We start from the raw sequence: 23,840 nt of genomic DNA, 5'->3' as shown, positions 1-23,840 counted from the left end.
TAAAGAGTTGGTGCCCAGGGGGCTAGGACTGATTACATTCCTCAGCCAGGCCTTAGTTCTGACTTGGAGAGGTTTCTTTGACTAACTGTAGTGGGGGGGAGGGAGGGAAGAAGGGTTCACAAAATAGGGAAAAGGATAGATTGCAGAGTAATATTAATTATGAAATGATATTCATTTTCTTCAAAAACAAAATTTGTTGAAGGAAACATTTCAGTGGATTATATACACGATTAAATGTGCTGGGCACTTGAGTATTCCATAAACGTCTTAACATTTTCCTAAACTACTTTGGACAACAAGCGGTATGTACTGTGTGCATAAATCTCTACCATATGTGGGGAAGGGGAGAGTACACAGTCTCTTTGGAGCAAAATTCTAAAATATCTCCATGATTCCTTCTACTGTTACTGCACTGTTTGATGAGTCTCCTTGACATTTTCTTCTATCCTGATGACTTACTATATATGACCCAGAGGGCTAAATTGGTCATCATGAGTTTAAATTACAAAGAGGAAGAGAGGGAAGGCTGTTTGCAATTACAATTATCCCATAATGGAATGGTCAGCTCAGGAAACGGTGACCTCCTCTCATAGGATGTTTTTCAGAAAATTTTGGACCAGCATTTGTTGCTGTGTTGGAAGGGGAATCTGAGGTCAGGTATGGGTTAAATTGGATGGTCACCAAGGGCCCTTTCAACTCTGAGTCTCTGTAATGACAAAAGATATTAAGCTGTTATTGAGCACCTGCTGTGTGCCAGGTACTGACTAGGTGCGGAAGATAGTGAGATAAAAGCAAAGCAGTCCCTGCCTTCATGAAGATTGTATTTCAGAGAGGAAGACGGTACACACAGATAGAAGGATGCCCACAGTATAGGCAAAGCAAATTTAAGGGGAAAGGTATCAGTGGCTAGCAGAACGAGGGAAGGCAGAAAGTGAACCAGCTGAACATTCCATCACTCAAACAACGAACAAGTATGACTTTACTACTGTTAGAGATGAACTTGACACACAAAAAAGATATCAAGAAAAATTTATTAAAAATGGAGTTCAGAGGAGGGAAGGCCTTCCGCATTCCTCCCAGTGAAGGAATGGGGTAGCTTCCAGCATGGCCACCAAAAGGACTACGACCAGGTCAGGATGAGGCAGGACCCTTATAGAATTCTGAACGTTGGATTTTCTGCAATACCATCCCCTGGTCATGTAACTTCATGTTCTCCTCTGACAGGCTTTCCCTCAAACAACTTATTGAGCATGTGCAGCAGTTTCCTGACCTTCACCTCACTGTACTAGGGTCACACCTCCCCGCATCAAAGTGTAGAAGTAAGACTTACTTCCTGTTTTCCCACAGTACCAATCCAGGTATCATGTGAGCCCCTGGAATTCAAATACAAAGAATGAGCCAATCCTTATTCACTATGAGTTTGTATTCTACTGGGGGGTATTCTACAAGTGCGTATGTGTGTGTATACATATATGTATGTATGAAAATATACACACATATACATACATAGATAGCCTAACATTAACAAATACAAATATAGACAGTCATCAAACACAAAGATTATGATGGAAAGGGCACTCTCTGTTATGGGATGCATGAAGAAGATTATGGTGCCCAGGCAAGGAAGGAGGGTGTTGTAGGCCTGAGGATGCCCAGTTCACAAAGACTTGTGGGAAACAACCAGAAGGCTAATGTGGCTTGATTGTGGCTGGACATGGAAGGGAGCAATGTTGAAAAAACTTGGAAAGGGTGAGTCAAGACCAGCTTGTAAAGGATTTTAAAAAGGCAACTGAAGTTTGCTATTGGGAGCCATTAGCTGTATAGAAGGGGCAGCTGAGTGGTGAAGTGGATAAAGCACCAGGCTTGGAATCGGGAAGATTCCTCTTCTGGAGTTCAAATCCAGCCTCCAATGCTTACAAGTTAATGGGGAGAAGGAGGAATGGTGACTTGGTCAGATCTAAGCTTTAGGAGAGAGACACACAGACACAGAGAGATATTGTATGATGGTGGAAGGAAGTCCTCAGGGTCTGTCAGCTGTACTTGGAAGATACTCTCCTTCACAGTGCTCCAAAGTGAATTTAACAAGTGAGAACTCCAGGTCCTAAGGAATTTTGGTGCTAGGTGGCACATGGGAGAGAGGGTGCTAGACGTGGGGTCAGGAAGACCTGAGCATGAATTCTACTCACTTACTATGGCATGTTAACTTCTCTCTGCCTCAGTTTCTGCATGCCTAAAATGGGGCTAATAATAGCACTCATTTCTCTGGGTTGCTGTAAACCATAAAGGGCAAGATAAACACTAGCTATTTTTAGTATCATATTACCAAATCGCTCCCTGAGCAACAGCAGCACTGATATTAGTGATGGAATGAGGTCTGTCAGATGCCCAGGTCCCCCAAGATGGTGTTATCCCTGTGAAGGACACAAGGAGCTGCTTGGAGGAGTCTGGAGCCCAGGTGGACATTCTGGGGCAGCTGACCCCAGGTTCAGGAGAGGCCGTAGCTGTGTAACTAGGTCATCCTTTTCAAGAAGCCTGATTCAGCATCAGCTGGGGCTTTCAGGTGACTCCTTTCTCCGTAGCCAACTGTAAAGGGGGCACCTTCTTCCACACTCTTAGGTCACTACCCCATCCCCAGATGTGGCCTGGATCTTTGAGCTTTTCAGCCTTCTTTTCCAGAGTCAAGGAGTGCAAGACTTGAGGGTCTGCAAATCCATAAATCCAGGAATGTCAAGGACTGCAGTCAGCTGGATGTGACCTTGGTGGGACCAATGCTCTGTAAAAACACAGCTGCCTCCTGAGCCACGTTACTCCTCTGGGAACTGTGTGCCCTGCCTGCCTTCCACTCTCCCGGTGGGTGTGTGCTTTGTCACCCTGGGCATAAGTGGGGAGAGAAGAGGTGGTAAGCATTTTTTTATACACATTTATTGACTGATTTCCAGCACAGATCCCAGATCTCAGGGCCAGAAGGCACCAGAGGAATATCTAGTCCAACCTCAGCCTGAGCCTGAATGCCCGTTCCACAACATGCTTGACTACTGGTCATTCATCCTTTGCTTGAAAGCATTTCACTAATTCATTTCAATTTGATAAGCACTTAGTATGCACCTACTATGTGCAAGGGTAACAGAAATACAAAGATAAAAGCTACATACATGAAAGCTACATGAAATCTAGCGCCTAGTCTGCTAATCTCTGCAGGAAACTGAACAAGCCAATAATCTCCTGGCCTTGGGTTCCTCAACTATCAAATGAGGAGCCTGGGCTAGAAGTTCCCTTCTAGTTGCAAAGCGGCATGTGTATTCAATTTCACTCTTTTATTGATTCTTTTCTTCTCTCTGAGTGGCCTCAGAACTGAGACAAAACATTGATGCCTCCTAAGATCTAAAAAATGTACTCCTTATGCTTGACTCTTCAATAAAGGTTTTAGTTCTTTAATATGGGCAAATGGATATCCCCCCAATGTTCCTGTGTACCAGAGAGAGCCACATTTTCTAACATTGAAAATATGTGCATCTATACAAGGGACCCTATTGAAGTTCCATTCCTTAATGCAAATGGGAAAAGACTCTGGGACTCAAGGCAGACAACCCTTTGAGTATGGGTCAGTGACAAGATGACAGTAACAGTTGAAGATGAGTCCAAATTCAGAAATGTTTAATACCAAAGGGTTGGCCAGCTGGGGATGAGATTGATTTTTTTCAGCCATATCTTCTGAAATCAGTCTATAAGTGAAAAGGGTCTGCGATGTCCAGGAATAGAATGTCCTTTGTTCTGTCCATCCTATGGACTGGATCCTGGATGACTATCTTGCCTCCCCATTTGTTCTTCCAGAGACCATCATGGTGGATGATCCCCCTACCCATGCCAGATCACATGCATGGCATCACACATACATACACCATCAGAGTAAATATTTATTAAGAAAGAAGCTAAGAGGTGTTCTAGGCAAAGGGAACAGCATGTGCAAAGACCTGAGAATAGAAAGAAGGTATTTTCAGAAAGTAAACCAATTAAAATGGAGTCTAGATTACAAGGAGGGGAGATACAAGAGAAGAAGCTGGGAAGGAAAGTGGCACAAGATTTTGGAGCATCTCAACTGGTAAAGGACCATGAAATTTACTTTACTGGAGAGAGGCTTGCAAGTTATGTAGTCCAAGCTTCTCATTTTGTGGCTAAGCAAAATAATGTGCAGAGATATACTAGCTGTAAAAGTCTGTTCAAGTACTAAGCATGCAGAGGTAGAATTTATTTTTTAAGAGAATTTTTATTTTTATTTTTTTATTATCTTATTTGTTTTCAGTGTTCTACAATCACTTCCATATAACTTAGATTTTTTTCCCTTCTCCCCCTTCTCCCCTCCCTCCCTCTCTTCTCCCCTTCCTCCCTCCCCCCTACCTCCCTGAGATGGCATACAATTTTATGTAGAGTCTGCACATACATTCCTATTAAATACATTTTCACCTTAGTGATGTTGCATAGAATTAAAATGAATGAGAGAAATCATAAAACAAACCAAAATGTAATACAAAAGAAAATGATCTGCTACATTCTGCAATCAAATTCCATAGATCTTTCTCTGGATTTCTCTGGCATTTTGCCTTGAGACCATTAGGAATTTTTTAAGTCCCTGCATTGCAATGAAGTTCTAAGTCTACCAGAAAAAATCCTTGCATACTGTGGCTGTTGCTGTGTACAAAGTTCTCTTGGTTCTGCTCTTTTCATTCAGCATCAGTTCATATAAGTCTTTCCAGGTTACTCTGAAGTCTTCCTGTTCATCATTTCTTATAGCACAATAGTACTGCAATACATTCATATACCACAATTTATTCAGCCATTCCCTAATTGATGGACATCCCCTTGATTTCCAGTTTTTGACCACCACAAAGAGTGCTGCTATAAATACTTTTGTACATGTGGGAACCTTTCCCATTTTTATGATCTCTTGGGGATGCAGTCCTAGAAGCAATATTGCTGGGTCAAAGGGTATACACATTTTTGTAGCTTTTTGGGCATAGTTCCATATTGCTCTCCAGAATGGCTGGGTCAGCTCACAGCCCCACCAACAATGAATTAGTGTTCCAGCTCTCCCACATCCTCTCCAACATTTATCATCTTCCTGTTCTGTCATGTTAGTCAATGTGATACGTGTGATGTGGTATCTCAAAGTTGTTTTGATTTGCATCAGAGGCAGAATTTAAACTCAGAATCTTCCAACTCCAGATGTAGTGATTTTTCAACCACATTCAATTCAATTCAGCACACATTTATTAAACACCTACTGTAAGGGGATTTATGATTCTCATATTAATTGATATGATATACAATGATTATACTAACTATCTGGATATTTTAGAACTCCCATTTTCCCAGGAGATTCTTGTTTGGGAGTCAGAAATGCACTGCACCTGAAAGTGATCAATCAAGGTTTTCATAAGCTCACAATTCCTGCATTCCTATGCCTGTGAGCATTAAGTGAATTGAATCAGAGACTATAAAACCCATTCCCCTCACAGAACCCTGGTTCTGTAGCCCACCGAGTAATCACAGCCACCAAGACTTGAGACAATCAACTTAAGAACTCTGCCAAAGAACTCCAAAACACCTGCATAGTCCCTAGAATGTCTACAGGTAGGCGATAGGAAGAAACATATGGGAAAGAGGGAGGTGGTGAGACCTGCAAAGGTCTTCAGCCAAAAGGAGCTCCTGAGCTGAGTCTTGGAGGAAAACAGGGATTCCAGGAGCCAGAGGTCAGGAGGAAGATGAGTCATTGATAGACAGGCAGGAGAAGAATCAGCAAAACATGTGCCGTTTGTGATGATGAGGGAAGACGGAGACCCAGAGAAAGTCCATTGAATTTGGCAATTCTGAGGTCACTGCTGACCAATGGGAAAAAGTCATCATAAAAAGGAATGAATTGCAAGCTTAATAGCATGTGGCACTGTACAAACAGAATTGGGAATTGACTCTGGAATGAAAAGATTTATTTTTTTATTCATTTAATTCATTTTAAATTACAAGGGGATGAAATAACATTTTGGTAATTTAGCTGAGAGATAACATTAGCCAGGAAATTAAATCCTGGAGTGAAGAGAGTACTGACTCTTTTGTTGGGTGAATTTGTCAGCATCTTTTCTATTCCTCAGTTTCTTCTTCTGTAAAATGAAGATAATTGTGTTTCTCCCTTTTTAGCTCCCTGAAATATTGTTAGATTAGATCTAACCAAAAAAATCTACAGAGAAAGAGAAACTTGTACAAATTCTGAAAGGATTCATGAGTAGCTTCCCTACCAAATTTGCATTTCGAGCTACTTTAAACCTTAATAAATAAAATTCAATAAACAGACTTTTGAGCCTGCACTGCTGACTCTCTGGACTTTCCTCACCATCTTCTGGAAGCTCTCTCCACTCCTGGTACCCTCCATCCCTCTACTCCTGGCCTCTGATTGGCTGGTTCCTCCCAGAAGCTTCATTTTAAGATCAGTCTTGCCCTCCAAACTCCATCCCTTTTTTTCCTGTCAGCTTTTCAGCTTCCTTAGAAGGTAAGCTCCTTGAAGGCAGGGACTGTGGCTCTTCCGGCTTACATCTGTAATTCCAGCAGTTAGGACAGGGCTGGTGAAATAACAAATGCCAAAAAAATGTTTTACTGGCTTGACTTAAAACCCCCAGTCTCTTCTCTGCCTTTCAGAAGTCCCTCCTAAAAAAGGCATGTGAAACCTCTCAGTTAAAAAGGAATACATTAACATATGATGGAATGTTGTTATTGTTCAAGTAAAATAGGATCTTTTGCTGTTTTTGTTTTAGTATAATCAAGAATTATAATGCCTCTATTTGAATGTGACTGGGGAAGATCTTTCCCACCCATTGTCATGCCTAGGAAGATTTGTAAGAACATCCACACCTTTTGTTAATGAGGCAGTGGTTCTCGAGGGATGGGATGCCCTCTGTCTCTAAAAAGTGTATAAAGACTCTAAGGTGCAGTTTTATTTTGGGGTTTACTAACTGGAAGTGTTTGTTTGGTCAGATGAGGACTCTAGGAAGCCTCTAAGGAGCTCCCCCCCCAACCCCTCCGCCCACCTTCCCCATCCCCTGGCTTTGAGAACCCAGATGTCGTGCTTCCCTCTACAGTAATTAACAGGCTGTTGTAATTCAACCATCTGTTGAATTCAGGCAGAGCAAGCCATGTCTATTGATTACTTTGGGGTTCAGGGTCTTGACTCCCCTGAACTAGGTGAATGATATATGTGCTTGATTAAAGTGATTGTTAACCCTTCAAAAGTTGCCTTTCCTTTTAAGAATGCAGATCTAAGTACTGTGATAGCAGACCCCCCTCTGCGTATGTTGGGGTGCTTACTGATACATTCAGTTATGTTTGACTCTTCATGAGTCCAGTTGGAGTTTTCTTGGCAAAGATGCAAGAGTGGGCACGTGTCAGAGGCCAGATCTGAATTTAGGAAGATGTCTCTTCCTGCCACCAGCCCACTCACCGCTTGGAGAATGAATAAACGGGTGTTGGCCCATTAACGTAATGATAAGTATTTTTTAAGGTTCACAAAGCATCTTACATAGGTTATCTCATTTGCCTCTTAAACCGTAAGCTCTGTACTATTATCTCCGTTTTTGCAGATGGAGTAACTGAAGTTGACAAAGGTTTAGCAACTTGTCGAAGGTTGCACAATTACTTAATGTCTGAGATCACATTTGAACTCAGGTCCTCCTACCTCTGAGAGGGATGCTCTATATCCCATCCCTCCTACCTGCAAGAAGTAACTGAACTGTAAGAAAAATGAACTTGATGACTACAGAGAGAAGCCTAGGGTAACCATCTGAGCTGATGAAAAGGGAATATACATTCCTCTATACATACATACATACATATATGCATGTATAGGCATGCATACACACATGGTAAATAGGAGAAACGATTCAAAATAATTGGAACAGAATGCTACGAAATTATAACAACCAAGCCTGGTCCCAAAGAAGAGATATTATTAGGAGGCATTGCTGGCAAATTCCTTAGCACTTCTCAACCTTTTTTAATGAGACTGGGGACTACAGCTATGGAACACTGTATATAACTGACTTTTTCTGGTATGCTGGTTAATTTTGCTACACTTCTTTTTTTTTAATCTCTTTTTTAGTTCTTTGGAATCAGGAATGGCTTTCTGGGAGAAAAAGTGGATAGATACATTGGGAAATGCAGGTGATGTAAAAACAAAAGCTATAAATAACAATTTATGTTTTAATCAAAGAAATGCATAGGATCCTAGATCTAGAACTGTCAGTGGCTATAATGACTATCTAGTCCAATTACCTCATTTTTCAGATGAGGAAACTGAGGCCAAGGGAGGTTAAGCAACTTGTCCAATACCACACAGGTAATATATGTTAGATATGAATGCAAAGCCAGGGTCCTTTGGACTACCACATCTTTTAAACAAAATATTACTTTACCATCGGAAACTGATCATGCAATTTGGGAGAGACTCTTGTGTCTTTTGGCTTGAGTTACCCATAAGATTTACCTTGGTGTAGTGGAAAGAAACATCCACCAGGTGGGTTTTATCTCTCTGGTCCTTACTTTCCTTATTTCTAAAATCTAGAGCTAGGCCTCAGATGAACTCTAAGTCCCTGATCCTAGGAATTTCCCTATCACAGCAACTTTCAGACATCTTCTACTAAAGTAAGGAGAGGTGTATTGAAGGGAGCAGAGCCCCTACCTATGAAATAATAGATCCTTGAAATACTGAAGAATCAATTAACAAGCTGGCTCTGGAGTGAGATGACACAGAGTTCATGTTCCAGATGTGACACTGTGTGACTTCACCTCTCTGTCATAAAAATGAGGGAGTGATTCAATAAGTATTTATTCAGCTCCTACTATGTGTCAGGCATTGTACTAAATGCCAGACATATAAGGAAAGGCAAAAGACAATCCCTGCTCTCAAGGAGCTCAGTCTAATGAGGGAGACAATGTGTAAACGACTCGGTGTAAACCAGCTCTCTACAGGATAAATGGGAAATAAGCAGCTGAGGGTTTGTCATGAGCCCTTGGCAGACTGGTGCCCACTACCTGACCCCTTCTCAGAATAATGTTTGTTGCTTAGATTTCACAATTGAAGGAAAAATTCAATTTACGTTAAAGGTTAGTGCAATAAAGATAGAACTTTTGCCCATCCAAGTTCAGACACGCTGAAATCTACCCACGGTCCTCAAGTTAAGGACGTTTGGTTTAGAACAGCCTCCTAGATTGACTTACAATATACCATCCGGTTCAAAGCCTATTAGAAGAACCAGTTGAAGTGACTTAAAGACTTAAAAGTAAAACCTATTTAAATACACGAATTCAGGATCGCAGAGGCAAAAGAAAACCTTTGGAGTTGCAAATCCCTAGAGTTCCTTGAAAAAGTCCAGCTGTTAGAGTCAGCTAGGACTTAGGAACCCACCCCAGGGCAAAAAAAAAAAAAAAAATTGAAAGTATTTCCTTGTTTTTAATTTGGTCAGAGAGGTGCAATGTTTTTGCGCACAATTTGGGGCTGGGGGATTATTCAGGTAAGCGGCCAGGGGCTGAGAGGTGTCCTGCGAGTTTCACGTAGGTTGTGCTGCCCATGAACTCTCGGCCCCTTCCTTGCCTTCTGCCCGGGCTGTGACAGTGCGGGCAGCCTTCGGGCAGACGTGTGGTCCCAAGGCTGACGGGGCTTCTATTTCGGGCTGGAGACAGCGGGCCGCACCCCCACCCTGGAGTAGGGGTGGGGGGTCGGGAGTCCGGTCAGGTGGAAAGAGACGCCAGGGTTCCTGGCAAACCCTCAATTTACCATTCCAAGAATGTTTGACCAAGTCTTCTGGCGTAAAGAGAGGTGAGGGCCAGCCTTTCCTCCGCCTGTGGCAACTAGCACTAGGTCCCCAGGTGCCCACTGGAGGAACAGTCAGTCGCCTAGGGTCAACGTTGAGGGGAGGGAACTTAAAGTCAACCCCTTGCCCCCCATCTCTATAGCTGCTCTTCCTCACTGCCCAGCAGCCGCGTTGGCGGGTCTCGAGGGGGACGAGAGGGGATTGCAAGGCGGTGGGAGAGAGCGGAGGAGGGCAAGAGTGGGGAGGAGGGGAAAGGTGGCGAAAGGGATGCGGAGCTTGGCAGAACCGCGACTGGAGCTGGAGCGTAACTCGCGTGGCAGCAGCCTCTAGGACAGCGAGGGCCAATCTCGGGGGTGGGTGTTTGGGGGATGCCTGGGCTCCTAGTGCCGGCGGGGCGGTAGTCTGAGCTGAGGAGGAGGAAGAGGAGGAGGGCCCGTTGGTTGGTATCCTCCCTCGGAGCGCTGCTTCTGCAGCGGCAAATCATCTCCTCCTCCCCCTCCCCCTCCCCCTCCCATCCCCTCCCCTCTTTCCCTTCCCCCTCCTTGCCTTTTCCTTCTTCTACCCTCCCCAATCCTCCTCCTCCTCTTCCTCCTCCTCCCCCTCCCATCCCCTCTTTCTCCTCCTCCTCTTTGCCTTCCTCTTCTTCTACTCTCTGTAGTCCTCCCCCTCCCCCTCCCATCCCCTCTATCCCCTCCCCCTCCTTGCCTTCCCCTTCTTCTACCCAGCCCTCCTCCTCCTCCTTTTCTGCCCCCGTCGCCGCCGCCGCCGTTGCTGCCACCGCCTCCACTACCTCCGAGGCTAGCTAGCGCTCGGCGCTTCCCCCAGCTGCCCGCTGCTGCCAACGTGCGCGCGGCTTGGGGCTCCCGGGGCAGCCCTCGGTCTCGGCGATTTCATTGGTTGGGGATGTGTCTATTTACATCATCCACGAACTTCTCCCAGATCCGACTGGTGAGTCCCGGGAGAGGGAGACGGCCCCAGGGACTGGAGGGTGGGGGGCGCCAGGGGAAGCACTGGCGAGCCCCAGGACTGCTGGTGGGGACAGGCAGCGAGCAGACTGAGGGGGGACCTGCGCTGGGGTTGCAGGACCAGGTGCAGGGCGGCGGAGCTCGAGAGAATGGAGACCTGGGAGCTGGAGCTGGCGCTGGACAGCGGGGCCTCGGAGCGAGCAAGGGGGCGCTGGATCCCGGGAGAAACCTTGGGAAGGGAAGGCAGAGGCTGGGGACTGGAGACCAGAAGAGGGTGGGGTGGGACGGGACAGACTGGGCAGCACGTGGGACCCTCAAATAAGGAACCGGTTGAACTGGCGAAAGACCAGAGAGAGGGCTGCGTTGGGCTTTCCCACTCAAGCGACCGGAGTGCTCGATAACCTCTTTCCGCAAGTTTTACTTGCCACTTGGTAGTGGCAGCTTGGGGACCCAATTCCGCGGCCGATTTGGGGCTTGGGCATATCTTTGCCATAATGCTGGAGGGACAAGATGGCTTTTGAAACCTAGCTTCTGTCCTCACCTGGTGTCCAAACCCTATTCCCCTCTCGCGCCTCAGAAAATGCCATTCTCGCTTCTCCTTCCGCTGCCCTGAAGACATAAAGCAGCCCGTACCTCGTCTTGGCCTCTTCATCTCGCTTTCAGCCTGGGTGAGCTCACTTCTGATTGCACGATTGTCTCCAGTCTCCGGGCGAAACGCAGCCCGCTTGTTCCTCCCCACGTTTCTATAAAAGTTTGCAAAACCCTCCTGTGATTCTCAACCTAAATTGAGCTAGAGATTCCGCTTTGCGGTTACAGGAGAGGAGCAGCACGCCCTGAAGCCCTCAGTTGATAGAGCCCTGACAGTGGGCACTCACTGATCCAGTTCTTAATTAAAAAGGGCAATTTCCTTTAACAGCAGAAAGTAGCCACTAGTTTGCAGCGTAAGGGTTGCGGAGCTGTCTAATCAGCTCCAAGAGCAGTTACATGCCATGCCTTGTACTGCTGGGATGGATTTTTCAGCGTCTGCAAAGTTTTTTAGATTTGGTGCGGTTTCATAGGCTCGTGCAATGAGACAGGCGATGTGACTGAAACTTTGTAGCCAGTCTCTTCCCATGTCGGATCCTAGTAGTGGGTCACTTCTCCACTAAGCTTAGTGAGCTGCTCACTGGCTTAAGTCACAGTCTGAAGAATGAAATCTGTCTCGACCTCCTCCGGTGCCTCCATTTCCACACCTGTTAAAGTGGTATAATAATAAACATTGTAATTACATATCACAACCGCAGGGGTTGGAAGGAATAAGTTGATGGTGAGTAGAGTGCTTTGAAGATGAAAATTGCTAAGTACGTGTATCCTCTGAACGCCCGGGTTTTCCTCCAGCTCCTCAACTTGTCCATCTGATAAGTAGATAGGATTATACTCACTTATCTGGAAGATCGCCTCTTTTCAATCACTTTGAAGTAGTAGTAATTGTATTGGGGCAAAAATAATCAGAATCATCCCTTGATCTTAATTAGTCATTTCAATGTGTGGTCCAGAGCCGTAACTGATGGTTACTAAGTGGAAGATTGGAGACCCTGCCTGGGATTAATCATTCTATTTGCGCCTCCCTTCTTTCTTCCCCCTCCACTCACACTGTTTAAGAGACAGCGTGGGGTAGTGGATGGAGAGATGAGCTTGGCTTCTGGAATTCCTGCCAATGCTCACAGATCATCTGCATGACCTTGAACAAGTCTCAATGCTCCAAAAAAAACTGTAAAAGTAAGGGTCTGATTTGCGATAGTTGGAAGGAACTTAACTGTCCTCCCCGCCCCTCAGAAGTACAAATACCTGTACTTCGTGGAGTCTCGCTTTTCAAAAATGTAGTATTTCCAGTGGAAACACTGAATCAATGATACTGCTTAGCCTGCTGGTATAGGAGGGAGGATCACCACTACTCTCGTTAACCTCTAATGAATTACTCCACCCACCCACCCTTTTTGTCTCTAGAAAGATCAGAGAGGAGGCAGCTTGCAACCACCTGAGTGACACACAGGTCTAAAATTCAAATCTCTCCCACCCAAAAATACACACACACACATCCTTGTCTCTAAATTACTTAGAATTTAGCTACATGGCATTTGGGTAGTTACTTGGGTGCTAAAATTCCTAATATTTCCCTCTGGCAACTTAAGTTCCTTAAAAGAAATGCTTAGAACAATCCCATAAGAAAAGTAGTGATGCCTGCAAAGAAAACAAGATGCAAAAGAATATACAAGATATTAACACAGAATTCCTTTTCCTTAAAGGAAATAGGTCTTAAGGAGCACTTTTGGTAGAGAAGAACGCAGCTGCTGCCTGCCACTCTAGTCAATGCTGAGACTACCCATGCCTACCTCACTAGGATGGCTGTGGACCTTGGGAGCCAGATGGTCTGGCCTCCAACCTGGAGGAATTTGAGAGGGAAACAGTTAGAGGGAGGAAGATGGCCAGGCAGCATGGTACTAGAAGAGGAGTCAGCATTAATTTGCTAGATTTTTTGCTACTACTATCTAAAGAGATATTTTATTTAAAGCTTTAGCTGTCTTGGTGAGGACTAAGTTCAGCTTTAAGAAATTTAGTTGGGCAATTGTTATTTCAGTGAAGAAAAGATGTAGGAAAGAATTTAGGAAGACTTTTCTTGATCTGAGTGGAAAAGAAGTTCTGGATTTGAGTCAGAACTACAGTTTCTATCCCCTCTGCCATGATTCCGTGTGACTTTGGGCAGGTTATTTCCACTCTTTGGGCCTCCGATTGCTCATCTATAAAATGAGAGTGTTGGGGTCTGGGAACCATATGAGGTTTGGGGTGTTCAAGACCCCAAAATACTGATTTGCCGGGTCCTGTTGAATGAAAGACTCCAGCCTTCTTCCAGTCAAAGTAAAATAAAATTTATTAAAGGTTCGCCATATTGGGTTGACTCTTAAGGAGCCATTTGTGGCGCTTGTATTGACAAGCGGGACAGATAGAATTTCAGCTAGAACAGAGTCTGAGCACCTTCATGGAAGTGAGATAGAATTATATACAGAAAGACTATGGGAAAGATCTAGAGGTAACCTAGAAGTCTGGGAGGAGGGTCTAAGGAGAATCTTATTGAGACAAGTGATGTAATCAAGGGTAGGAAACAGCTGGAAGCAATTGGGTGGTATTAGACTATCCGGGCCTTGGATGGGAAGCAGGTGGGGCAATCCAGAGGTAACAGACTATGGAAGGCCAGGCTAGATTATGGGTAACAGATTTGAATATGAAAGGCTAGATTTAGTGGGCAGATTCAAGGGGAGTTTAAGGAGTTTCTCAGAGTCTGTACCCTATCAAGAGGGCTGGGCATAGTAACTGCTGTGGTCCTTTATACCATTAACTTTCTGATCTTTTGATAAATTATTGTGATAAAAATACCTGAAAGGGGGGGGAAATACTTCAGTAAAGTAAACATTTGGGGGCAATATTAAGAATCCTCTAAAACTTCCTTAGGGCTTAATGAGACCTTTTAAGCTGGGGGTTGAGCATCCCAGAGAAAAAGGGAGCTAACTTTATCTAAGATCTAAGTCAGATTTATGCCCCTGTCCCCAGAACCAAATGACTCCTCCAGCTAATTAGTTCCCAGAAATGCCTTTCCCACCGTAAAGGAAAATGTCTGTTTTGGTTTAAGCTTCTGTAGTTAGACAATGGCTAAGGTACTAAGTGAAATAAAAAAGAAACTTGAAAATAAAGCTTGAATCTATTTAAATTAGTATTAGGTCCTATTGTGACTGCAATTAAAATGTAAAGGGACTTTCATTTAGTGTTTTTGAGGCTACTTTTGTTTCCCAGCCCACTAAGTTAAGATCAGATCAGCAGGGTTTAGATAAGCACCAAGCTCCTCCAGAAATAGGATATTGTATGTGTGTGTTTGGGTGCACAAACTCTTCAAATAAGTAGGTAGGAGCACATTAGGACATCTAAGATAGGACATCTAACAATATCAATTTTTATATGACATGTAATCATATACAGTTAGTTCAATATTATATTTCTAAAAGCATCAAAATACTTGTAGAGCAAAAGGGCTCCCTTCTTTCTAGGAATGTCCAATTGCCTTCTGATGGGGAGGGGTGAGTCTCTGCGCTGGATATCAATAAAGTGGATATCTTAATGCCTGGCAGAAGAGAAGGCTTCCCTTTCTTTGCATTCCCAGAGCTTAGTATAGAGCCTGGCATATAATAAATGTTTATTGACTGAATGACTGGGTTCCTTTGGACCAACCCTGTGATTTCATTGACATAGAGCAGTGATTCTTTCCTTTGGAAATCTTCTCATGTAATGGTTTTCAAAGTGTGGTTGGAGGCACTTGGGGATATCAGAGACCCTTTCAGGGATTCTGGGAGGTCAAATTAATTTTCAAAATAATACTGAGTTGTTTTCTTTTCTAATATGGTGATTTTCATAGATATAGCCCCTGTAAACAATAGCTCTTTGGAGGGGGGAAGAAGAGAATCTTCAATAATTTTTCAATGTATGAAGTGAGTCATGAAACCAAAAAGTTTGAGAACCTCTGGTATCAAGGAACTCCTAGTGAAGAGATCCCTCATTGGCACCTTTTCTTAAAGTAGATTTTGACAGTTATCTGACACACTCAGAGTTTAAGTAACTTGGCCCAGCTCTTGGGAGTTAGGAGGGATTTGAACTAGTCAGACCTTCCTGACTCTAAGGATGCCACCCTGTCTCTCATATATTAAGGGAAGGGACTAGATCTGTGGGATTTCATTGGTGCAGGAAATTCTCAGAGGAAGAAATTTCTCTTCCAGTGCTGGTAAGCACTTCTGCAACTGAGTCTTAGACAATTGTCTGGGGACGTTATATCTGAGGTAGGACCTGAACCTGAGTTTTCCTAGTTCCTCTAGCCACTATACTACATTCTGCTTTTCAATCCAAATCATATTTAATAGGAATCATAATTTACATCAGTCATACACACATTCACATGGAATGGTCTAGACCAGAGGTTCCCAAACTTATTTTGGCCTACTGCTCCCTTTTAAAAAAAAAAAAAATACTTAGTGCCTCCCTCCCCCCAAAAAATCTTTCTTTAACCGTTTAACATTTTTTTTGAAATTTGCATCATACATCAAATATTTTTAAATGATGCATCTTAAATTTAATAATTTAATGTAAATTTGTGGGTTTTTTCCTGCATTAAATTTTAATGATGAAATAATGCATTCAGGAAACCATATAGTATCATAAACAAGTCATTACAATCTTACATTCCTGCTGATACATGCTGGACTTCCCAACAATGCATGTCGAGCATGTCAGCTCTTGCTGTAGGTGGACCTGTAGGTGGACTTGACCATTGATCAGTTATAACTTGCATTTTGTATGTTTATTTGGGAAAGTAATCACTACGACTTTAACTCTTGTTATATAACAGATAAAACATGTATGAATGGTTTTTCAAAATTCTCTTCTTTCCTTATGTTTCCACCATTCCCTTATTTTTATTCAAAGCCTCCACTTGCATCTGAGGCTACTACTATACCACACTCCTGAACTGTTCAGGATGCACACACACACCCCCAAGGGGACAATATCTCCCACCTTGGGAACCTATGGTAGATGGATGTATGAAGCCTTGTAAGGCAGCTGGGTGGCGCCATAGTACATAGAGCACTGAGCTTGGAATCAGAAAAGACTCCTTTTCATGTGTTCAAATCCAGCCTCAGATGTTTACTAGCTATATGACCCTGGGCAAGTCACTTTCATACTGAGCTGGAGAAGGAAATGATAAACCACTCCAGTATCTTTGCCAAAAACAAACAAACAAACAAAAAAACAAGCCTAAAAACAACAACAAAAACCTAAGTGGAGTCACAGAGTCAGACTCAACAACAATAAAAATGATTATTTGTAGACAGTACACACACACGCACACACACACACACACGCACACGCACAAATATTCTCAGATACACATACACACATATAGGCATGTAGCCTGTCGAAAGTGAAGCTGTTGACTTTTGGACCACTGAGTAAATAAATGACAGTTTTCACATGTATTCTCCAGGCAGGCAGAGGTTTAGAGCTGATGCCAGCACTGTCAGAATTGCTGAGCTAAAGGGAAGCTATTTTTAAAAATTAAGAAATCAGAAGCTTCCCTAAAGGTGTTTGTGCATGTGCCCGGGGGTGTTTGTCCATTTGTAGAGGAGACTTTGTTTTGGAAACTCTGGTCATTTCAGTCATTATCTTACTTAACCAAAACCTTGAGGTATTTATTAGTCATTGATTTCTGGGATTATGAAGAGCCACGAGATATAAAAGTAAACTTTGACATCAGTTCAGAGATCAAGAGGAGGGGTTAAAAGTGATTCTTAAAGACTGTACAGAAATTATTTGCTTATGAACTTCTGAGGAGCAGAATCCTGAGTGAGTATTTTTCTATATCTAAGCCTCTTGGACTCACTTTGGCTTTTCCATGGCACATTAAGATCCTATGACACCTTGTGAGAGATAGATTCCAACCTGTGGGCTTCTAGCATGTTTATTTCAGGGCAAAGATTTTTGAAAGCCCTTTGGACAAACCATTTTCTAACCCACTTTCATCATTCAACCTGTATAAAGGTCAAGCATCTTAATAACTGCTGAGTTGTGTGACATTTTCTCTCTTTTCAGACCTTAGGTTATGGGCAGATCAGAAAGCCAGATGGATATAACTGAAATCAGCAGCCCCAAGCCGAAGGCGAAACAGCGATGGACTGCCCTGGAGCTGAGTCTCTCTGTTCTTGTGTTTCTACTTACCATCATAGCCATCACAATGATAGTTCTTTATGCCACCCATGATGGTGAGTCAAGAGAGACCCCTTGGGTCTAAAGTGGAAAATGAAATCCTTGCCATGTGCTGTAATAACTAACTAGTACTAATGGAAAGTGTGGTTGTTGTACACTGAGAGTTTGGGGTCATGCAGATAGTTAATCTATCACACACACACAAACACACCCCTATGTGCAGATAGCCATCTCTATAGATAGATCTATATCTATCTTCCTGTCTGTCTGCATCTGTATCTATTTCTGTACCTAGGTATCTATGTGAACTTGCATAGTTCATGTCCCTTCTCCGGGGCGAATTTCCTTAATCTGTATAATGGAAAGGCTACACTAAATTAATATCTAAGGTCATTTTTCATCTCTAATATTCTCATGGGAAGATGGATTCAAAGTTTTAGTTTCATGCACTTAGCATGAAACATGGAATACAAAATATGTCATGCACTATATCTAGAAATCACCCAGGGCCCAAAAATAAGGTGTTCGAAGTCTGAGCTGAGCTTTTAATTCCTTAGCCTACTTAGTTCATGTGCTTTTTTTTGTCACAAGAGTCATTCAGTGATAGAATATTGGAGTTGAAAGGGGCCTCCCATACCTTGTATTTTATAGGTGAAGGAAGTAAGGACAAGAAAGGGGAAACCAGTTTCCCCCAAGAATACTAAGTGTGTTAGTAGCTGATCCGAGTGTAAATAATTTTATCTGAATCAAAGGTATAGGATTTCCTAGCAGAACTGAGTTAGGAACTCACTGCTCTTGGCTCATTGACATTCGATAGGGCTTCCTTGGAATTTAGGAGGCCTAATTTGGGGCTGAGGAGTTTGCATAGGAAGGATTAGTTCCTTAATAGGAAAAGTGATTAGCAGGCTTGAACAGCTGATTATTCCAATTTAATAAATCCAGGAGCTTAGCAGATATGATTCTCTCACTCTAATACAAACCTCACTGTATACACTAGATTTGTCTTTATCATCTTAATGTAATGTATGTGGTGTGCCTTTTTTATTGTAGTTTCCCTCTGACTCATGGAGATACACCATACCTGGACTGCCATTGTTTATTGTTAATGAACCATCCATTAAAATGACAATCGTATACAACAAAAAATAGGGCAGAAGTTTCTAGTAAATACACATTGTACACTTTTATCTCTGTGCTCCCTTTTTCAGATGGAATTTGCAAGTCAGCAGATTGCATAAAAACAGGTAAGAGGATAAATTTGAAATAAGATGAATTGTTTATTTATTTCTTTCCTCAACCTCCTTCCCTCCACTGTGTTATCTAAATGCTATTATGTTTACTTTTACATCAACCTCATTTATAATCCTCCTGGTTTATTGATTCATCTCTTAGGCTCATGTTCAAGGAAAGTCAAATATATTGAAATTGATTAAATACTTTGGTTTAGTCTCAAGAAAAGCCTACTCTTTTTGAAACAAAAAGTTCACTCTAGTTAACAATTAACTCTAAACCCATTTAAATTCCAGCTTCGGAAACAAGGATTTTCTCTGTGAAGCATTTGAAATTGACATCCATTATGTTTCTGTGCATGTGACACACCCAAAGCCTAGATACTGGCTAATGTCCTAGTGAGGAAGGGCCCTTAAGAAGTTAATCATTTGGGATTCTGCTTAGGTTACGATTTTTAAGGTTTTTGGCTTACTTGTATAATCAAGAAGTTCTTCCTTGATGATAGTATCAAGAAATATTGATATAGTTCTCTATATTTTCAAGCACATTTTGTTTGATAGTCACAAGTTTTAGATTTTGTACCAAGAAGTCAGTCTCATCCCATATTGTTATATGGCTACAGCTCTAATAAGGATGGAAAGCCACAGCTGGCCAAACGATTCATCATGAGAAATCTGCTTATTGTTTTTCACTCATTTTAAACATTAGCTGTTGGTTTTTAAGCATTATATGTGTGCACAAGAGAGCCAAGTTGACTTCAGTCAATGAAACAACAGATCTTAGTAAAGTACAGGGTGACTCATCATTATCCATCATGACCAACACTTCTGGCCTGGATGCATCCATTTTTGACTATGCTTGGTCAAGTCAATATGTGTGGGTAGGGAGGGAGGGAACAATAGGTCTACGTATTTCTTAGACGTTCGAGTAGGCAATACTGTCCCTTCAGCTCCTTGTAAAACAAAAAGAACTCAGAAGTAGTGCTCTAAAAATCTGTTTCCTGACCAGACTTATGGGGACACCACTACATTCATCAGAAACCTAGGTTGAAAAACTTTGCATGTCCTCATTGCCATGCCCAGTCCTAGTACATAGTACACATGGGCATAGAACATAAAGGGAGAGGGGGGAAGGATGCTAACTGGATGAAGGAAGACGGGGCATGTGGTGGGCAGCTTGCATCCCCACATGGCTTGGTGATGTGGTGAAGGAGAAAGATAGGGGAGGTGGGAAAAGATAGACCAATTCCATTTATTAATCCAAGGGTTAGGGTATATATAGACAGAAACTGCAAGTCTACATGACATTTTGCTCATCTCCTGTCCCAGTGATTTGGCCAGTCTTATTGTCTTTAAAGACTGTTAGCCTGGAGGGCATCTATTTTACATATCCCTTGTTTTCTGTAATTCTCTTGTTTGTCTCTCGGAGATGCAACATCTGGGGGGCATGGAGAGCCATTCCAGATGATAATGAGCTAGGTCTCACAGAACAGTTTCCCCGAAGGTCTATCCTGATCTTGTCAACCACACTCCACCCTGGCCCTCAACAGGGACAGGCATGTATGGATGTACATATACATGTGTATATATGTAATGTGATTTGAAATGGACTGTGTGGTTTATCAATTGCCTGATACTCCCTTAAGATTGACTTTGTACTTAACCCTCTCAATCACAGTAAGGGAAAGAGAAGTGTAAGAGTATATGGTCCCTAAACTCAAATAGCTTAGGGCTTAGTTGTGATGACAGATCTAACACACAAAGAAAATCACAAACTCCCTGATATAGTAACTTTGGCACAGGTCTTGGAGGCAGCAGAACCTGTATTTAAATCATGCCTCAGATACTGACTACTTTTTTGAGGCTTACTTACCCCTTCCATAGGAATGTCCCTTGAGGTAAGGGCCGTTCTTTTTTGTCATTGTTTGCCAAGTTTCTGGTATGGTACCAGCACATAGTAGTAGGCGTTTAGTAAATATTCACTGAATGATGAAGTAAAATTAAGACCAAAGAGTCAGGAAAGCTTTGTGGAGAAGGTACAATTTGAACTAGATCTTTGAGAAAAAGTAGAATTTCGAGACTACGATGGAGACATTCCATAAGAGTCATGTGGTGACTCTCATGTGCCTGAAACTGCTTGAACAAGGCAGAGACATACTGGGAAATACTGCTGAGTGGAGGTAGCCAGGTTGTGGACAGTATCCCTAGTTCAGAAGAGAAGGATTTAGATAAGTCACTGAAGGTTTTTTAAGAGATCAATGACATGTTCTTCTGGGAGAGGTGTGGAGGGAGGGGGGAGGGTGAAGGGAGAGATTAGGAGTCCAGGAAGCCAGAGAGCTAGAAGTTACACTAATAACCTGGGTGTGGTGATAAGGGCTTGGATAAGTTAGGGTGGTAATGGGAACAGAGGTGAAAGAGCAGTTATCAATGACATTTCAAAAGACTTAATGAGTTACTGGATGTGGAGGATAAGGAAAATGGTAGATTCTCCATAATTTCAAGGTTTGTGGTCTGCCTGAGCTGAGGATACAGTGGCCAAAGACATTGGTATAAAGAAGTTAGGTGGGGAACCGGTTTGGGAGAGAGAAGGTTCCTAACCAGGAGAGCTGGCCCCCTCAGTTGGGCTCTCCTCAGGGCCTGGTCCCCTTCACTGGAAGCTGAAGCTGAAGGTTCACTTACTTGTCAGGGTTTTGTCTAGAGGTCAGAGGTCCTTACCCATTTTTGTGTCACCTTGGTGTTGAAATTCATAAAATCAAAGATGTCATCAACATGGAAATAATATTTGAAGAAATGAAAATGATGTCTCTCCCCTAAGCAAAGAGAAATGAAAGGAGAGCTTGGAGGAATCTCACCAGAATTAGGGAGAACCAGAGAAGGAAAAAAGAAATGTTAACTGTCGAGAGTAGATGGCATATGTAATGGGTGCCAGAAGACAAGGAAGGAGAATATTTCTAGGAGAGAATGTTTGATAATGGAAAGAGGTCAAGAAAAATGAGAACTGGGGAAAGACCACTAGGTATGGTGGTTTGTTGTTGTTTTTTAAATTAGGGTAAAGAGGCAGTGTATCTTCGAAAGCAAATGGAAAGGAGTCAGAGAAGCTGATGATACCAGAGAAAGTAGATGTGGGAGCAAGGTAAGATGCACTGTGTTGTTCACTCATTTCAGTCATGTCCAACTCTTCTTGACCCTGTTTAGAGTTTTCTTGGCAAAGATATTGGAGTGGTTTGCCATTTCTTTCTCTATCTCATTTTCAGATAAGGAAACTGAGGCAACCAAGATTAAGTGACTTGCCCAGGGTCAAACAGCTATCATCTGAGGCCAGATTTTAACTTAGGAGGATGGCACTCTATCCACCATGCCATCTAGCTGCCCTAGAGGGGCAGTACAAAGGAAATGACATCAGGTTTAGATCAAGAAAACATTGGGCAAGCTATGTAATGTCTCTGGACCTAGGTTTCCTCATCTGTAAAATGAGCGTGTTGAATTCCATGGCCTTTGATGATCCATCCAGTTTTAATGGATGATGATCATATGGTCTCTCAAGAATGACCAGGTAGCTGGACCATGGATAATTGAGAATTCACTTGACATGTGCAGGCATGGATATCACTTTGGTAGAGTGGCACTAGGTATGTCTCACCTAAGCAACCTGCCATCCGAGTCCTCTAGACTCTGTTCCCCAGAAATGCACTGCTGGCCGATATGGCTTCTCGTTGACCATATTTTTCTCCATTGCAGGGACTCCTGTCATTTTGAGAGGAATAGGTAAAAGACAGCAATCACCACCACAACAAAGCCCTTGCATTACTAATGGCTGATAGGAGGTTAGACAGGTCTATACTGTTACAGAGCTAAGTATGCATGGTGGCAGGCTCTAGTCTTTAGGGCTTGACTACCCCATCTTCCCAGGGTCCAGTAGACTCCTGTCATTTTTGAAAGTCAGTGTTGGGAAGAGACGTTAGCAGCTTGTGAGAGATGCAATTAGGCAAAGCACAGGTTTCTGGATAAGCCCTGGAATCAGAAGGGTTTTCTTGGTAGGGGAAGTTTGCTTGAACCCAAAAGGCATAAACCACTACAAGACTCCCCATGGGATATTTTATTTTTAAAAATCATTGGCAAAGGTGTCAGCTCATTAAGATATCTTCATCCTAAATCCTTTATCCCATCCTATCTTTATCTCATCCTCTTCTTTCATAGCCTAGAAGGCACCATGAAATGGAAAATTCTCTAGAATGGGGCCTTGACAGAGAAAACGTTTAAAGTAGAGCCTCTCTTTTCCAAATATGCCTGCTAAAAATCCATCTATTTCCTCCCCATGTCCCTAATGTATCACCAGTGTGCCAGTTGTGAGAATATTAGAAAACCTTCACATTAAATGTTACTGGCCTTCCTGGGAAAATTCAGTAGATAAGGATATATCAAAGCTCCTCTTCAGTCCAGAAAAATCTAATTTTCTGCCACAGAGAAAAGAGAACTATTTTTGAAGGCTGCTAAATATTATTACCTGCTGTGTAAATTAGGAGAACTCAAGGGAAATCCTGAAAGGAAGAAGCCATTAGAAGAGGAAGAAAACTGCCAGGAATGCTTTAGAACCCCTTAAGAGACCCAGGAGAGTTAAAACTCATATAAAGAAATCTTTAAAGAGAAAAAAAGTAGACAGTGACACCCGTACTGCCAAACTCCTAAGTGAAAATGGCTTACAAATGACACTGGCTCTTAGTGTGGAAAAGGATGGTGAGACCGAAATGCTTGCCTCTTGGGTCCCATAAAGTCAGCAGAGACAGAAAAAGGGACCATGAAGAGAAAAGAAAATATTGCTAAACATGGAAGCCATGGGGCCCAGTGGAGAAAAGGTCATTGGTTCTGGAGTGAGGAGGGCCTACGGAGATTTAACATTTCACCCCTGATTCTTAACTACCACTGCAACTTTGCACCTCAGTTTCCTTACCTGTAAAATGAATGGGTGGACCATATAGCTTGTGAAGTCTCTTCAAGTCCCAATTCTATGACTTACA

The 23,840-nt window shown here is 42.7% G+C and overlaps 1 protein-coding gene and 1 long non-coding RNA gene across 5 annotated transcripts in view; one reads left to right on the top strand and one right to left on the bottom strand.

Annotated features, from left to right (window-relative positions):
- The first annotated feature begins 10,659 nt into the window (after window positions 1-10,659).
- The window catches only part of MME (membrane metalloendopeptidase), a 130,232-nt gene continuing 117,051 nt past the window's right edge, over window positions 10,660-23,840 (top strand). Inside the window, exons 1-3 of one of the 4 annotated variants that reach the window (XM_072618674.1) lie at window positions 10,660-10,799; window positions 17,483-17,652; window positions 18,805-18,840. In XM_072618674.1, the coding sequence (XP_072474775.1) occupies window positions 17,493-17,652; window positions 18,805-18,840 (196 nt within the window). In that variant the 5' untranslated portion in view covers window positions 10,660-10,799; window positions 17,483-17,492. Of the gene's footprint in view, window positions 10,800-11,387; window positions 11,485-16,986; window positions 17,237-17,482; window positions 17,653-18,804; window positions 18,841-21,889; window positions 21,959-23,840 lie in introns of those variants that run through there. The other 3 variants (XM_072618675.1, XM_072618676.1, XM_072618677.1) reach the window with 3 other exon arrangements.
- Window positions 11,484-23,840, bottom strand: part of LOC140510222 (uncharacterized) — a 41,142-nt gene continuing 28,785 nt past the window's right edge. The window contains exon 3 of the long non-coding RNA XR_011969152.1: window positions 11,484-12,048. This is a non-coding gene — a long non-coding RNA (uncharacterized lncRNA). The remainder of the gene's footprint in view (window positions 12,049-23,840) is intronic.

The sequence above is a fragment of the Notamacropus eugenii genome, chromosome 6 (assembly GCF_028372415.1).
Source record: "Notamacropus eugenii isolate mMacEug1 chromosome 6, mMacEug1.pri_v2, whole genome shotgun sequence".
Lineage (NCBI taxonomy): Eukaryota > Metazoa > Chordata > Mammalia > Diprotodontia > Macropodidae > Notamacropus > Notamacropus eugenii.
This window is presented reverse-complemented; position numbering and strand designations above follow the sequence as displayed.